At 39.9% G+C, this 17,500-nt stretch overlaps 1 protein-coding gene across 2 annotated transcripts in view; it reads right to left on the bottom strand.

Annotated features, from left to right (window-relative positions):
* LOC138028349 (uncharacterized) overlaps window positions 1–17,500 on the bottom strand; it is a 38,478-nt gene that overhangs the window by 1,368 nt on the left and 19,610 nt on the right. The window contains exons 8-17 of one of the 2 annotated variants that reach the window (XM_068875850.1): window positions 15,307–15,509; window positions 10,355–10,551; window positions 9,872–9,964; window positions 8,293–8,943; window positions 7,492–7,703; window positions 6,320–6,360; window positions 3,651–3,747; window positions 1,177–1,399; window positions 988–1,056; window positions 1–876 (exon numbers count right to left, since the gene is read on the bottom strand). The exon at window positions 1–876 is cut by the window's left edge and continues 1,368 nt beyond it. In XM_068875850.1, the coding sequence (XP_068731951.1) occupies window positions 856–876; window positions 988–1,056; window positions 1,177–1,399; window positions 3,651–3,747; window positions 6,320–6,360; window positions 7,492–7,703; window positions 8,293–8,943; window positions 9,872–9,964; window positions 10,355–10,551; window positions 15,307–15,509 (1,807 nt within the window). In that variant the 3' untranslated portion in view covers window positions 1–855. Of the gene's footprint in view, window positions 877–987; window positions 1,060–1,176; window positions 1,400–3,650; window positions 3,748–6,319; window positions 6,361–7,491; window positions 7,704–8,292; window positions 8,944–9,871; window positions 9,965–10,354; window positions 10,552–15,306; window positions 15,510–17,500 lie in introns of both variants that reach the window. The other variant, XM_068875849.1, reaches the window with a different exon arrangement.

Consider the following 17,500-nt stretch of genomic DNA (forward strand, 5'->3'; position numbering starts at 1 on the left):
CAAATGTTAAAGAAGAAAAGAAAAACGAACTGAATTCTAGTGGTTGTAGTCAAATGACGCTATCATGAAAATTGCCTATTAAAAGCACTCAGTCATCTTCTACAGGCGTAACAATGGAAGAATGCTAGGTGTAACGGATTGCCAAAACATGCGAAGAAATAAACTATTAAAATAAGTAAATAAATAATGATGATAATTAGTATGTCGCAGCCTATTCCAGCTTTTTGACGTTTTAACAATTGGATGACTTATGCAACATATGCAACAAATGCCTCCTAGTAGAGCAATGAAAAACTCTGGCTTGACCTGCTTCTCGCGAACAGTGCAAGTAAACTTGCCTTCACTGACTAGAAGCACGCCATTGTGTTTGTTTGAGCAGAGTGGACCATGAGACGAGGGGAGTGCACCTAAGGTTACGATAATGGTGTCGTCCGAGATTCTTCTTTTTTCTTGCTTGTTAATGGCCAAACAAAATCAAGACAAGGCAGATCTTTGAGCTTTAAATTGTTAAAATCTGTCGGTCTCGGTAAGAACATGTGCCTGAAAGTTGGCTATTTGGTTGGTAGCTGGTTGTACTTAGACAGTGTAATATCTCACTTGATAATAAATAAATAAATAAATAAATAAACAAACAAATAAACAAATAAATAGCTTTAGCAGCAATCTGACTACAATGCCAATCTAAAACCGAGAAGACTAAGAGCAAAGCTTTATAGCTAAGTCTGATAAGTTACTTTAACTAAAAATATTCATAGCTATGCTCAGCAAGCATTTGCTGACAACTGTAAATCATTCAGCTTGAAGACTCGTCTTGGAGACATTCTGTGTGCTTACAGCCTGATGATTTTCCTGTTCCTAAACTTCTGTTTCTTGCCCCTACCAACAATGAGATCAAAGTATGATTGCATAAGTTTAAGGAATTTCATAAGTGATTTTAATGAACAAATCCATTGCTGTGCAGCTTGGAGCTCATATGATAAGACTTGCCTTGGACACATTCTCTGGTTTTTCAACTTGGATTATGACTGCTTCATCGGCTTCTGCTGCATTTGACCCCTGCTAAGATGAAAGGTATGATAGCATAAGATTGAAGGTAACTTCAATACACAAATTCAGTTGTCATGCAAGGCCAAGCACAAGTCTACAACTGCAAGAAGTTTGTTCTAAAAAACTTACCTTGGACACATCCGGCAGGTTTGCAACTTCAAGGTTGTCAACTTCATCAACTTCTGCTGTCTTTGACGCCTGTGTGCTATAATAATATTTCGATTCGTCGTGATTGTCCCAGCTAAAGTACTCCGCTTGCTCCTCCAACATATCGTCAAGTCTCTTATACAGCCGCTCAAAGCTTGGCCGTTCATCTGGGTCCTGGTTCCAACAATCTGTCATCAAGGTGTACCTTAAAGATGAACAAATAAAGGAGTTTTCTTTTATGCAGGAAAATCGATGATCTTCACATAACCTATTAACACTGTTTCCCTTTAATTCATGTGTAGCTTACTGAACAGGATATGTTACATTGTTTCAACTGTAATTGCTTCCGCAGTGAGTGAACCCGAAGCGAACGAACGAGGCAGCTCTCTAATCGGGAGAAGAACAAATTTTTTCTTCGAAACGGGAGGAATTGTGGTCGCGGAAAGGTCAGGGTCGCAAGGAATTGTGGTTACGCGTGAATTGAGGAATTAATGGCCCAGTTTCACCCTTAATGCATTGCGCGCCTGAGTGAATCACTTCGAAATCCATTTCAATCCGTAGTTATTTTTCTATTTCAGTTTCTGCAATTAATGTAAATAGGAATTCTTTGTTATTATATTCTTGCTTTTCATCTATATTTCCGATAAAGATTTTAATAAGGCGTTCAGCTCGATCATTTTGTGTGAGCATGTAGCTGTGGTGTGACTGAAGAGGATAAGAAGAGAACTACGCGTGTTGGAAGGCCCCGTTTACCGGGTTCCGCTCAGTATATTCGTCTTCGCCAATCCGTGTTTAATCTTTGTAAAGAGAGGAAAGTCAGTCTGGGGAAGTTTACGGATAGCGAATTTGCAGAGTATCTTCTACATCGAAGGTGAGCTTGCTTTACGTAAGCTTTCGATTTCGACCGCGTATAAAAGTAAGCGTTCTCGTTTTTGGGCGATCGAAGCTAAGCTTATATTGCTCCTAATGAAGCGGTAACTTATGGGAATTTGTGTTCACATTTTGCTTTAGAGCTGACAGAGACCCTTCTCCCGGTGGGGATGAGTTACCTTCGACTTCGTACGATCTTGGTTATCATGTATACACAACTTGTGGAAATGAGTCTTATCACACCTGCCCCTCGATCTCAGATCATAAAAAGTGTTGAATTTTTTTTTTTCGTTATTGTCCTGTTATAGTTGTCCTAGCAGCCCTTTTTTTATTTTTCAAATGTGATTTATACATTACAGTGCAAAATTTTTAAAAAGCCTTGGTGTCTCTGTCTTTTGCAGGCTCTATAGACTTAATATTCATCATAATTTAGTGTAGTGTGGTCTGCAGTTGTAATCATGATTACACTGTAACCATTAACATTAACATTAACATTAATTGTGGAAAAGAAGCTGATTATTTTGCTTGAGCAATTTCTTTTAGATTATTGGAGTTTTTTACTTCAGTCATCGAAGGAAGTCAATTGAGTGTTGATAGTAATCGGGCAGTTGCTTCTGTTCTGGTTTCACTTGAATGGCTGAGAGGTCTACTGGTAATTGTTTAGTAATGCGTTTGGTTTTGGTTTTACAACACTCAATTTAGAACCACTACAGGATCCAGTGAAACCAATTTATTTATTTATTAGCCAAAGAAAGTGAAAAAGACAATCTTAAATTGGCGCGCTTCGAATCGACAAGAAACAGAGGAAACCGGCGATAAGCAAAGAGCCAATGAGGAATCATTTCGTCATTTGAAAACAATAACAAATGGGCGCAATGCCGAATGGGTGAAACTGGGCCTTTAAGATGTACGTCCCAGAGTCTTCGTTCCTAATAAATGTGAGTAAATTGCTCGCTACACAGAAGATTATAATTACAACAGAAGCTTGCAGCTACTTTCCCAATTCGAGGTAACCTGTAAAACTGCTCTGTTTTTTAGTCTTGTAGTTCATTTTTGCTTCTTTTATCCGTGATAAACGTTATCGCAGCTTCGCCAGCGAACCGTCGGTAAATTACTGCAAGCCTACTTGACTATCTCCCTTCCCCTCGGCAGCATTTCTACAATGTAGGTAAACTAGTAAAATACCTAAAGGCGGTTTCTGAAATCCATGTAAATGCAGCTCCAGTCAATTCTTGTGTCGTTTCAGGAAGTGTGAGTTGGAGGAAATGGAAACTAAGGCAAAGCCAGTGGCTTTGTACATCTTTGAGTTCTGCGAGACCAGATACGACAGGAGGTCTTTCTTTCAAACTCACATTCTAATGAAGTCGCAACAAATTTCAACTGTGTTACCTGGTAGTTAGCCTAGTAGTTATCATCAAGCATTTTGTGTTTCAGGAAGACGGATGCAAAGAGGCATGAAAACAGATCAAACAACTCACTCACACTATGAAATTCAAAACATTCCTCCTTCGATCGTATGTGCCACACTTTTCTTAAAATGGTTTCATATGAAGTTTCCTGTCTATAGTTACTTAGGGAGAACTTACACACGGTCTGTGCACATGTCAGGTTTTTCCAGTCTGTAACCACTCTTCAAGCTCTCCAAGACCTCTTTGTGTTTCTTCAGAGCGTAAGGTGAGCCCCCTGTAAATTATTCACATAACATGTCTTGAGGCACACCATAAACCATTTAAAGAAAGCGAGGTGTTTTACTAAAGAAAACCCCGATTTCATAAACATTTGAACCTCACAATAAACAAGTAAACACAAACTTGGGAAAATCGAGATCGTTCGGCCTATTTTTATCATGAACTGAGGAAAAAGTGGCGGATTGGTCACGTATAAACCTTGGCGTTGGACTATCTTACAGACGTTTAACCTCTCCTCACCCCACCCCCTCTCCCAAACAAAACAAAACAAAACAAAACACACAAAAAAAAACCTGAGTATGTTTCCCCGTTCGTGATGCGTGATCGTGATGCGTGCGTGATCTGATTTCTGTGAGTCTGCTCATTCATCACACTAACTTCCTTCATTTCTTTCCTTGCTCATTCAGCCTTTTAGTCAGTTATTCAATTAATCTATTGGTTAACCACTCAGTCTCTGTGTCAACCGCTCAGTCTTTTGGATAGTTGCTTTACTAGTTGGATGGCCAGATTTGGTTCATTCCCTCATTTGTTTACTCAGTCATTCAGTCAGTCAGTCAGCCTGTTAGTCAATGTTAGCCGGTCAGCCAGTTAGCCTTTGAGTAACTCATCAAGTCGGTTACAGTTGTAGTTAACCAGCCAGCTCCTTTGATAACGCATTCATTTAGTCAGTCAGAGTGGGTCGGTAGGTCAGCCAGATAGGCAGTTGGACAATCAGTCATTTGGCTAGACGTTTCACTCATCGAACCAGTCAGTGCATGAGTCCATCCATCTGTCAGTCAGCCTGCCCAGGCTTTTTCATTCAATGTTTCATTCAATGTTTGTAAGAAAGGGCTGTTTTCTGTCAACGCATCTCTTTTATCCTTTACGTGGAGGTACATGTAATGGCCAAAGCAACTGGAAACAACGCAACCATAAGAAGTGTCTACGCAGATAATCACGAAGTAAATATACCCCAGTTTGCGGATGATGCTACATTGATTTTAATTGCTTTAGTAAAATCCCTGTCCTCAGCACTCGAATTAGTGCAAGACTTAAACACAATTCCGGGCCTAGATGGATGGATCGGCAGCATCATCAGTAACAACCGGTTTTTTTTTTCCTAGAAGGAACTTTACATAGCCGAAAACGTACTAAAAATCAAGCCTGCTTTCTTGAACTATAAAGAAAAAATACCAGTTAAGTAAGTACACTTGTGTACAGAGAATCTGAGAAAAATTTAAACCCTGGACACTAGCCAAGAGAGGTGACTTGGGTTCATGGACTGTAGACTGACAATAGTGATAATATAAATTGGACTTCTGCCTATTGTTTCGCAAGGCGGAGAACCAAGAGTACAAAACTCATAGACTTTCATTTCAATTTTTTATACAGACAAGTGCCAACTAGCAAGCGGTGAACAGAAAATGCACTTTTTCTTTCAAGACGCACTAGAAACGCCAGTTCATCTTTCTTGGTCATTCTCCCTAACTTCGTGAATAGGGAGCTTAAGGATGCAACGATTTAAAGCCAAGGACTGAAAACCAAACTGAACTTTCGCTTACCAGGACAGTAGCAGCTTTTAAAACTAATCGTACCTATTACGCGTAATTTCTAATCAGCCTCGTGCTGTGAGTTCGGCTGATTTTGAAACCATTTCCACAATTACTTCCTAAATTATATCGGCCTCGCACTGCGCGTTCGGCCAATTTTGAAATCATTTGCACGATTACTCCCTTAATTGTACTCCACTCAGTCGTACTACTATTACTGATCATCGGTTCATTTCTAGTTTCCGTAAGTGGCTCGAATAAGACTTGATATGTGATGTGATATCCTATATGGCCATCTAAGTTAGAACAAAAGTACTCTAATTTAACACATTCCTTTACCTGAATCAAGATATGACATAGTATAGTAAACGGCGGGGAAACGAAGAAATGGGAACTTTTCGCGGGTTGTGTGTAAATTTTATGACTCACAACCCAACGTCTAGTCTCCAAAATAAACGTAATCATGGTTTGTATTCATATATTAAAGATCACCTGCTAGCAAAAGCCTGTACCTACTCTGTCAAAGTAAGGCAACCAATTTAAATTTATATATAAAGCTAAAAACAGCACTGAGACAAGCTTTAATAACACGGTCTTGTGCAATAGTCTAATTGTTGCTTCAATTTAATAAGCATACTGTTTCAGCCACTCTGTCACTAACAATTTATGTAATGGGCTTTTAAAGTGCAAAAAAATAAATAAGAAAATCGTTCCTTTGTTTGTTCGTTCGCTCAACAGGTCAGATGCTAAGTGGGTCATTAGCAAGTCAGTCAGCCAGTCAAGTGGCCAACGTTTAATTGTGCAATGTGGAGTATATTTTTTTAGAAAAAAAGATGGAGGCTTATCTATTGGATAAAGTTATCCGGGCCAGGCCAGGGCCAGGTTATCGTAATATCGAAGAGATGATACACACACTTTTGAATAACTGTAGTTTCACAAAACACATGTTCTTGCATTCGAGTCTCATTATCAGCAAACGACTAAAAGTATGGTAAAAATATATTAATTAAAATTGTATAAATAATTCTTATCACTGACCAAGAGTTGCGATTTCCCACAGGACCACGCCATAGGACCAACTGCAAGTAAAACAAATGGATCAGCAAAACTAAATAGTTAAATATTGCTAGTGCTAATCACCCTTACTTGCAGTCAACGACTGAATTGCGAAGCGCGTGGCTCACGACATCGGACTGAAAGCATACAAATGCGCCTCTGGCTGCCGCTATACAGTCCATGTTTGATGTCGGAGCACAGCACCACAGCTAGATGTTAAATAGCTGCGAGTCGATTTTGATGAGGGAGGAAAACCGGAGAACCCGGAGAAAAATCCTCGAGTCAGGTTGAGATCGACTGAAACTCAGCCCACATGCTGGCCGAGGCCAGAATTGAACCCCGGCTCGCAGTGGTGGGAGGCCCGATAGATAACCACTAAGCCACCCTGACTCCCTACCAATGTTTCATTTACCTTTTTCTCTAAAACCCTTGATCCTTTGGTCCCCAAAAATGGTAGGTAAAAAGTTAACAACACGATCTTCGGTTTTTTGATAGTTAAGCTGACGTATATGCAATTGCCATGGCAACATGAATAAATATAAACAGACCTTTAAAATCGGTTTTGTTTATTTGCAGAAAAACTGGTCGTTAGATTTTCTTTATAATTTGCATGCAACAAGCTTGTAACGATGCTCACAAGTTAACACTATTTTAATAAAAATTTAATTGACAGAGAAATCTTTAATTATCTCTTCTTGAAGGTTCACTGGAATATCTAGAATTTCCTCTGTTAAAGTTTAAATTTTTTTCAATACTCCAGTTACGTATTTGAAAGTATCTTTGTGCCAAATTGCGTTCAATCCTAACGAGTGGTTCTGGAGAAATAGGCGTATTTCCGAGAAAGCCTTTCCACATTCAATCGCAATTTTTTGACTAACTACACATGCCCTGCATTTAACAGGGTTCTTTCCAAAACAAAGAAAAATCTGCGAATTGCGAAGTTCATTGCATTCAGTGCATTGTTACCGTTTCTAACATGTATTTCTCATAAAAGACTAAAACCATCAAAACACTTTGTTCAATTATGAGGAAAAATAGTACAGATAACGGATGCATTGAGCAAATAAAATGATTGTTGTATCGAAGCCATGTTTTTTTTATTGCAATCCTTGCACGCGCACTGCATTGCGTTAGTTATCAAAACTAATACTCACACATCGCTCCTGGTGGTGAAGATCTCTTCAAAAATTGACTCTGGAGCCATCCACTTCACTGGCAGTTTCTTCCCAGTGTCTACTTTGTACACCTCATGGTACAAATGCCTCATCAATCCAAAGTCAGCAATCTTGACTATCTTACCATGACCTACGAGAATGTTCCTTGCTGCTAAGTCCCTGTGGACTAGGCCCTTTTGGGAAAGATAGCTCTGTAAACGACAAAGAATAACCATGGGTATTCCTATGGATTTGAGATGCAAAGTCCTGGCTAGTGGCTTGGGAACTGGAGAATTTCAAGAAACCGTCGGGCCAAAGAGACTCCTTGATCATATCACGCCAATTGTACATCCAGTGAAAGTGACTCCCAACATAATTGATTTCTTCAAATAGACTTACTTAGCGTTAGGTATTAGCACTTTTTAAACGAAAGAATTTGTTTATACAAGGATAGGAGTTCACTACTTCCACTCCACTAAAAATCTCATCAGTATGATACTAACCGAACATCATAAAGAAACTAGGAGCAACAACATGTACTGATATGCCAAGCCAGGCATTACAAAGCTCAGAGGACCAATCAACCACCTTTTAAGCAATGCAAAGATTTCCCTTAATGCTGCGCACAACAATATTACAACACTGACTTGGAGAGAGTATAGGTAATCGAGATTCCCATTCACAAAGAGAGATCGTATTGCTGCTATGGCTAGACCCTGAAGCTAGCTGAGCAATTATAGCGATTACAACCAGATGGTTTGCGAAAATTGACTTATGTCATTCCAATCATTATTAGCTTACCATGCCACGTGCAATCTGCCAGGCAAGTTTTATAAGATCAAGTGGAGCAAATGACTCGCAATCCTCATCACATTCATCGCCCATATTTTTGGTGGGAACATCTTCCTGGTTTGACGCGGATGACGAAACTACCACCAAAGGTATCGCATTGCTGCCATCAGCGATGTCAGTTCCTTCATTTCCTGCTGGATATGTTGAAGAGCAGTTGAGCAAAGGAATCCCACTTTCATCATTGATATCACCGATGAGATCTCCTTCATCGTCTCCTGCATAAGCAGGAGGGATGCTGGACAATGGTATTGTGCTTTTACTGTTGCCAGAAGCAATGGTTTCATCATATTCTTCTCCACTTACTGAAGGGAGGCTTAAAAAGGGTACTGTGCATTCATCGTTGCCAGAAGGGAGGGCTTCTTTCTGTCCTTCCCCAGGTGTGGTAGGGCAGCTAATGGCAATCATGGGTATCACACATTCATTGCTGCTAGAGGTGATTGTTTCTTTGTGATCTTCTGCCGATGTAGAGGGGAAGCACATCAAGGGTGATGCAGAATCAATGTTGCCAGAAGCGATGATTTCCTCATGTTCTGGGGCACATGTGGAAATGCAGCTGTTTTCATACAACACAACTGTTTTAATCCCATCTGCTTCACCACCCTAAGTGAGAAATTTATTACGTTAAATTAACAAAAGATTCATTGCAGTTGAGTTAACAAACATTGATTTAAGCCTCAGCCTTCAAGTTAATTATCCTTTTTTGGGCTGGCATTGTTTATTTTTTTTTTTTTTTACAGTCAAATCAATTTATGTTAACACTCTACTTTGCCTTCTATAACTCTAAATGTCTATTACTCTTCTAGTAAGAGAAACAACAGATTACATGGTCACTTCAAAATTATCAATGGCAGCACAAAGCCACTGTTACACGTTGAAACTTTTAGTTGAAACTTGTGTGCAACGGCACTGCAAAAAAGTTCCAGCAGGCGTTGCACGGTGTAACATAACAGGTCGAAGCTGGTTCGGTTGTGGCCGTTAAGTTTGTGCTCTGAGCATCAAAGGGACCTGGCATTCACAACACCCGGCATTCTTCAAGATGGCAAATACAAGGAAAGAGAAGACACGCCGAAAAGTACTTAAACAACGCTTTCATTTCATGTCCAGTATCGAATTCTAGTGATAATTCCGTGTCGACTAACAGAAATTCTTTTTTTTTTTGTTAATACATCGAATGACTTTTAAACTTTGTAGAAAATAATTTGCGATCTTCTCAGTTGCTTCGATCGACGGCACAAATGCAGCCTCGATTCAGCCGGCGATCACCCTTTTCTCAAGCGGCGATTTTCACCAGCAGCCGGCACTTAGCTGCATTCCTGAATCACAATTATATGGCCTGTTGGTACATGTATCTATAAGCTTTAGCTGCAGACACATAATTACTTTAAGGCTATCCAATAATGTTTACTGTGGGTTTTAGGCATTTGATATTGCTTCAGTTTTTAAAAAAAATGGCACAAAGGAATGGAATAAAGATCTATCAGGTTTGCATCCTGGATTTAACATCATATCAAAATTAAGAAGCATATACCTGGTCTAGTGTAGCTGTGTTGCATTCTTTTGTCTCTGCATACTGTTTTTTGCTTTCAGTAATAACGACAGCTCCCAAGGTAGAACCTTTAATCTGTGTATACAAGTAAGCAATAAGTGTTATCATAAAAAAGCGGTTTGTGGTCCTCATTGACCCACAAAGTCACAACCATACAATTTGTTTTGGCTAACACCCAGGCCTCGATTGTTCAAAAGGTGGATAGCGCCATCCACCGGATAAATCACTATCCAGCGGATAAACACCAGCAAAACCGATTGAGTTATCCAGTGGATAGCGCTATCCACCCTTGGAACAACTGGGGCCAGGTGATTTTAGTTTTAAGATGCAAGTGAAGCTCGCCTTAGGACAAAACACTCCTTTGAATTTTCCTATCCAAATGTTGTAATATTCTTTGTTTTTCCCTTAATACTTAATGCATCTATAGGAATTGGCTTACTAATGATGTTTGGCTAACATAATTACCTGACTTCTTTTTGCTCTCAACCAGTGAAGCAAGTCTCCATGGGGAACATACTCCATAACCAGACGAAGAGGCGTCTTCTGTGGAGTGGCCTCTGTCCAACAGCCTATAAAACTCAGCACGTTTGGACTCTTCCCCAGTACTTTCATGAGATCAATCTCGTTCAGAAATTCTAATTTCTCCTCTTCATTGGCGTTTTCTTGAGAAAAAAAGTTACGAAATAATGTTGAACAAATCAGTTTCAAAGTAGGTTGCTTAGTGTTTCATGTGCAGTGTGATGAACGGTTATCTATTTTATTGTAATCTGACTAGCTGCAGTCTATGCGGTAAAGCACAACCCAGTATTTCCGTTTTTCTGTCACTACGGGCAATGTAATTGGCTGTGGCATTTATGAGGATGAGTTATATACCATCTCTCGAGATAGTATAACTCTTTGAGGGAATTTCCGGTCATAAAGGCGAGACAATCCCTGGTTTTTGCTTGAGAAAACAGCTTGCATTTTTAACCCGCTAAACTTAAGACGAGCTGTTTTCACTGTACTTCCGGACTTTTCCGACTTTAACTAGTCAAACTTGTCTTACTGAAAACAAAAACCAATGGAGTTTTAGTTTTTAGAACTAGGGGTAGTCGGAGCTTAGGAGAGTGAGTTCAATATGTTTGTAGGCGTACAGGTAGCAGTTGAGGGGGAAGGATGGATGGTTCGTGCGATGGATAAATATTTTTTGCATATTTGAAAGTGAGGGTTGGGTACAGAGAAAAGGTTGTGAAGGCTAGTGATATCGTATGGTTCTGTCCAAGTGCTTGTAGAGTGCGTCAGGCAAGTTAATAGAACATTTTGTTTTATGGCCTGTTTACATGGAGAAAGGGTGACCCTCATTACAGACTTTCGCTGCAATCTGACAGTAATCCGATCCCACAAAAGTTGACCCTGCTAGAAAGGTGACCCTACCTCAAGTGTTCACATGGCAAAAAGTTGGCCCTCCTAGGGTTACCGTACCAAGCAGATAGGGTGACCCTACCCCTAGGGTGACCCTGCCTCTTATGTAAACCAAAGTGGAAAATACAATAGGCAAGGTTTACCCTTCTAGGAGGGTGCCCCTTACTGGTGCAATAGATGTTCTACAGGGCTCAGTCGTTCGAAGGCCAATCAGCGCTTTAAAATCCGGGTCCTCATTTTGTTCAAAAACATTTCTTTGGGCAATTTTCTTGGTTATTTTTAAGAGCATCCAATCAACAATTTAATGTGAATTTCCTTTTGAATCCATTTCCCACACCCCCCTCCACCGCGGCCGCAAAATTGCAGCCGTTCAGGGTAAGATTGTTGAGAAATAGCGTTACTTCCATTTCCTTACAAATTTGGCACATCGGATGTTTATGAAATTAGACAACCACTGGCCAGTTTTTATTGGAATCGGTCGAAATAAACAAAGGATTGTTGAAATGACATCATACCGTGATATGCCGAAAATCCCCATCGAGGGAGACAGAACTGGCCCGCACCGAAGGGAATGAAATTCAGGGAATTTTATTTGAAATCACGGGAAAATAATTACATAGAGACAGGGCTCGAAATTAAAAAAAATTCCAAGTCGCCTTTTGGCGACTATCAAAGAAAAAATGGTCGCCAAATGCAAAAATGCAGTCGCCAGCTAGTACAAGAACAGAAACTCAGATTAGAGCCTCGTTTAATTACCATTGTTGTTCGGCTTCTGGTAGATTGTGGCAGCTGCGGTTGTGCATGGGACAGACCGAAATACTCGATCTTGAATGACTTAAAACATGAAAACACGAAAGAAAAAACTCCTGAACACTTCTGCGTGACAATCTTACCTTAAGCAGTAAGCGAACAAAGTAATAAGAACATTTCAGGGTTACTTTGGCCAGGAACAACTGCATCTTTCACATCGCACGCGAGAAATCGTACGCTCTGAACAAACGTTTTTGAAAGGCTTTGAAACGCTTCTTGTTTGCATTCTAACAACGATCTTGTTTCCTGGTAATTTCTAGACTGCAGCAAATTATGAAAATCGCTCAGTGTATCCTTCTCTTGTGAGAAATAATTCATGGCTTTCGGTGTAGACTCGTCTCACTTGATCGAGGACATGGTGAAAGCCGGTTCCTTGCGACCAAATCTGCGACAGAATGCAGCGGCCTTTGAACAAAATGTTGCGCCCGCGATCATCATGCGAAAGACGCTGTAATGTCCTCTCGGAGGTCGCAATTCAAGTTTTTTTCAATCTCGTACCCAGAGTCCTCGGGCTTTTTGGCCAGCGGGTGAGCGCCCGGAGAGACTCTGGGATAATCGACTCCATTTTCCCAGAAAACGTGGGTTCCGGTCTTATTACGTATGCTTGAGTTTAACCGGAAACAGAAAAGAGAAAACCGTAAACAGTAGAAATGGCGGGTTGAAAGTGTTCGAGAAACAAGAATTTTAGCCTTACACACAAAGAAACTGGAGAAATGATCATTGGCTTGCTGTAAGAGCAAGTGAAGATGAAACCTCTGATGCTTTCGATAAGTGTATTTTTAGAGTTTCAGCGTTCATTCCATCGTTCAGAATGCAATGAGAATGTCATCGTGCAATCAACACGATCGACAATTTTTTTGTGGAAACGACACAAAAGTTCTCTTCTTCTACAATTTGATGTTTCCGTACTTCTGAATGGCTTCGACAAGACCTTATTCCACGGATTGCTCCTTAAAGAGACTGATGTAATGTTTTCCCACGGTACTTTTGCAACAGCAACAATAATCACTTTGTAGCAGCGTGGGAAAATTCCCGTGCGGTAAAAGACATAATTCAAACCTCGTCGTTTTATTATTTTTGTGATTTATATATTTCTGAGGTAGAAAAAATCAAACAGCACTGAAACTAGTTTTAGATTTTGAATCTCCCTCCAAATTCTGGGGCTTCCAAATTGCTTACTGACTTCCTGTCGGACTGCCATTGTTACGCAAGCGGCCAATCAAAAATATAGTTCAAGTCGATTATCCCAGAGTCCCTCCGGGCGCTCACCTGCTGGCCAAGAAGCCCGAGGACTATGGGTACGAGATTGAGTTTTTTTGGAAAAGGTAAACAGATTTAATTTGCATTTCCTTTTGAAGAAAAGCAGAAATGAGACTAAGGAAATTGCTTCTCACCTTAAGTGTTTTATTTATCAGAGGAACATAGTCGCCAAAGTGGCGACTAAACTCGAATTTTCAGTCGCCAAGTTAAAAGTTTTAGTCGCATTGGCGACCGTATCGGTCGCAATTTCGAGCCCTGCAGAGAGCTTAATTCTTAAGAGCCTAGTGAAGATATCTGGATAAATTTTATGGCAATAGTAAAGGATTTTCATATCAAAGTGGGGTTAGCATCTTTTTGTTGTGTAAACGTAATTAAATATTCCATGCGGCCTCAACAATGTGCTTGTATTTACCGTCGGCCGTAAACTTGATTTCCACTCTCAAAATTACCGTAGAATAAGCTTTTAGAATGATGTTCTTGTCTTATGTGGTAATACTTGACGATTTGGGAACATTTTGTGAAAACATATTTGTGACGTGTCACACCCGTATCCATCTAATATCGTCTTAAATTCCCAAGTAATCGAGGTATCATTAGTTTTTCTTTCAGCACTAAGTTATTACCACAAGGAGCTATAATTTATACTCAGACAGAATATTTCCGAAGTAATTCAGTATCTTATACCTGGTTATATTTTATTATTTAATCTTTGACCTCGGATATTATGATTGGTTCACTCAATCTCGGTTATCAGCTCATATACTGTATGACCTAATTGGAAGCTAATTGACCTTAATTTCCAAATGTCCAAGCGTTCAGAATGTAATGAAAATTTAATAAAACAATTATTCCATTCGCACTTGTTGGATATGAGACTGGTTATCGCCAACTTGGCACTACGCGCCTCGTTAGCTATTTACAATTTCATATTTGATGTGCGCTCGTGGAATAATTGTTAAATAAAATTTCAGTTTACAGTTGAACGATGAAATTATATATGAAATGGGTCATATATGATCCTCGCAGTTGTGGGTTCCAATGTTCCCGTGAGGAATGAATCTACGATGAAATTATATATGAAACGGATCATATATGAACAGCGGATATGAAATCAAGCTAAGCTATATGATCCTCGCAGTTGTGAACGCAATTTTTGCAATTGCGTAAAGAAGCCTGAAAAATTCAGGACTTCAACTACATGTACAATTGCAAAAATTGCGTTCATAATTGCGAGGATCATAGCTTCACTTGAGTTTACTTGAGTCAAGGGAATAAATAAAGTGTCCCTTATCTCTACATCAACAACACTATATTTCGAAGTCAAGCCCGTAAAGTAGTCCTTTAATCGTCCTAAACCGGTTCACCCTTGAGAGTCGCTTGCTGATGCATGCAGTGTCATGACATAAGTGCAATCACACTCATCGACATACTGCTACATAATGAGATGCAACTTACTTGGTATAGGAGTCACAAAGTGACCCTCTTACCATGACATCATCCAAAACCCCAACCAAAGAGCGATACATGAATTGAAGTTCTTAGGCCTAGGGGAACTCCTTTTAACACATTACGAAGTACCATTAATGGCATCATGCTTCTGAATGAGACGCGTGTCTCGTGCAAAACAAAAAGCTACTGTATCACAATGTCCAAGGCATAAATATTTGACACCTGACTACATGATTTCCAGACTGCAAAGCGCTATTGGATGTAAAGGCTAGCCATACCCAAACAGCCAACAAACTATATGAAGAGGTATTCAACTATCGTGGTGCAGTTCTCTAGAGCAAACATCCAAATTAATAATACAATGCAGTTGAATTCAAAGCTAAATAGTTGATGCTTGCATTGCGTACTTATTTCCCTTAATTGACTCCCGGGATACAAATGCAAGGTAATTACTTCGGTGAGTGATCCATACAAGGAATAGACACTTTCATACCCACCATGCAATTCTTTAACAGCAACAATCTTGTACTTGAAATTTTTCTCACAGCAGTCTTTGGTATTCTTGTTAAAGAACTCCAATCCGTCAATCAATTTGGCTTTGTGCACCTTCCCAAATGCTCCTTGACCCACCTCTTCCAATAATTCTATTCTCTCCGGAGGAATCTCGCAGGAATTCAGTGGTTTAATATCCTTTGCTGTCCTAAAAAAAACAACCCAAAGGAACAACATCAATTACATTGTACAGCTATCCAGATGTGGAACGAGGTTTCAGTAAGTTATGGGACTCACGCAACGTCACAACAAATTTTATTTTAGGTCGCAGGAGGAATGGGGCTTATCCCTAATAGTTGGCTACGAGTGCTTGACCTTTGGACCATAAACAAAATAGAGCTTTCACAACAGCCTTTCTTGCTATCTTTTTGTTTTGTTTATGCAACTCTGAGACTACGCGAGACCAATCCATTGAGGCTTAAATGAGATTTGGGTCACAGATCATCATTTGAACAGCCCTACACCTTTCCTAATGATACCCTGCAGCTTCGACCCACCCTTGGACCTTCTGATTACCTCACAGAGTTCTAAAGTGTGATGTCATAAAAAAACTAAATTTGTGAAATTATGGGATTTTTCGGGGTATAAAGTGTTTTCACCCACACGTGAACAGTAACCTTGTTTTTCTACCGAAACAAAGGAAAATGTTTGCATGATAACAGAACTCAATTCCCAGAGAATTAGTTGATGACACCAACATGGCTGCCGTTCCTTTGTTTAGGGACACCAATGTGGCCGCCATGACGTCACGTGAAAGCACTCTATTATGAAAGGACAACATCCAAAAGGCCTACTCGCCAAGAATGAGCATTTCAGGGCAAAAAAATGTCTGAGATATTAGCCCAGTTATGCTCATGTGACAATTATCTCAGTCTCTTTACTGCTAGAGCTGAAGTGTCGAAATGGAGTATATTTGCAATTGTACAGAACGAGATGTTTCATATTAACCCCCGGATTAATGAAATGAGGAGATTTTTCGATGTTGACTCAGGGGGTACTCTGAAAAAATCAGAGTGGCCATCTGCAGGAGTCGAACCTACGACATTCCGATTACTAGTTTGGATGCTCTAGCTGCCCCTGAGCTAAGGAAACTAGTGGAAGCTAGGCCATTAAACTACAATCATGGACAAGTTCTTCGGAACAATTCAGCATTTTATCTTTCAACTCACTTATCGCATATTCTGGACTCTTTTGCAATCCCCTTTCCCCCATTAAATGTTACTTGAGGGAAATGAAGTGAAAACAGTGTGCAGGACTGAAAGTGGACCAGTTTATGCCCAGCGTTGATTGGATGGGGAGAGGGGAAGCGCCTCAGTGAAGTCCCACAAATGTGCACTGGAATTTGTCCATGATCGTAGGTTCCAATGAAAACTGTCCCTCTAAACTGCATGGACTGAAATTGTGTGCAGCGTGCATTCTCGCTATATAAATGAAGTGGACGACAAAAAAGATACTCTCATACTCTCATACTCTCATATACTATTAATTTTTAGCTTTGTTCTCATGCATTAAAAAAAATTTCCACGTGCAAGTCAATCCACCGATTCAAGAATAAGTTTGAATGGCACTCTTAAAGCCGCGAAAATTTTAATTTTGTTTTAAAAGTTGAGTACCTTATATGAAATTTCTAAAAAAGAGTTTTGAAAATAGTGAAGGATAACAAATTGTGAAGGATAACAAATTTTGAAATAAAAGAATACAAATCTCAAACGCGCCATAATCTGCGAAACAGACACGTTCAACGACAATGGAGACCCTGGGAAAGGTTAGTTAAAGTTTTGTGCACTCGTTCCACAGTGTAGGGTATTAGCATCGCAAATGATTCCTTTCTTTTTCAGTTTCTTTATTTTTTGCCCAAAACCATGCACGCTAATTTTGTAATTTGGTACAGGATGTTTACCGGTTTTTATTGTTGCTTTACGCCTGCCCACAGTCTTTTGTAGCTTCCTCATGTATCTGTGGACTTTTTGTGGGCATGTACTAAAACCCGAAACACCGAAACGAAACAACCGAAACCGCCGAAACGACGAAACACCGGAACAAAACCACCAGAATCATCGAAACACCGGAACGAAACCAGCAACACAATCGAAACAGCTGCAAATTCAGTTTCCACCATAAAATATCTCATCGAAATCA

The sequence above is a fragment of the Montipora capricornis genome, chromosome 13 (genome assembly GCF_036669925.1).
Source record: "Montipora capricornis isolate CH-2021 chromosome 13, ASM3666992v2, whole genome shotgun sequence".
NCBI lineage: Eukaryota > Metazoa > Cnidaria > Anthozoa > Scleractinia > Acroporidae > Montipora > Montipora capricornis.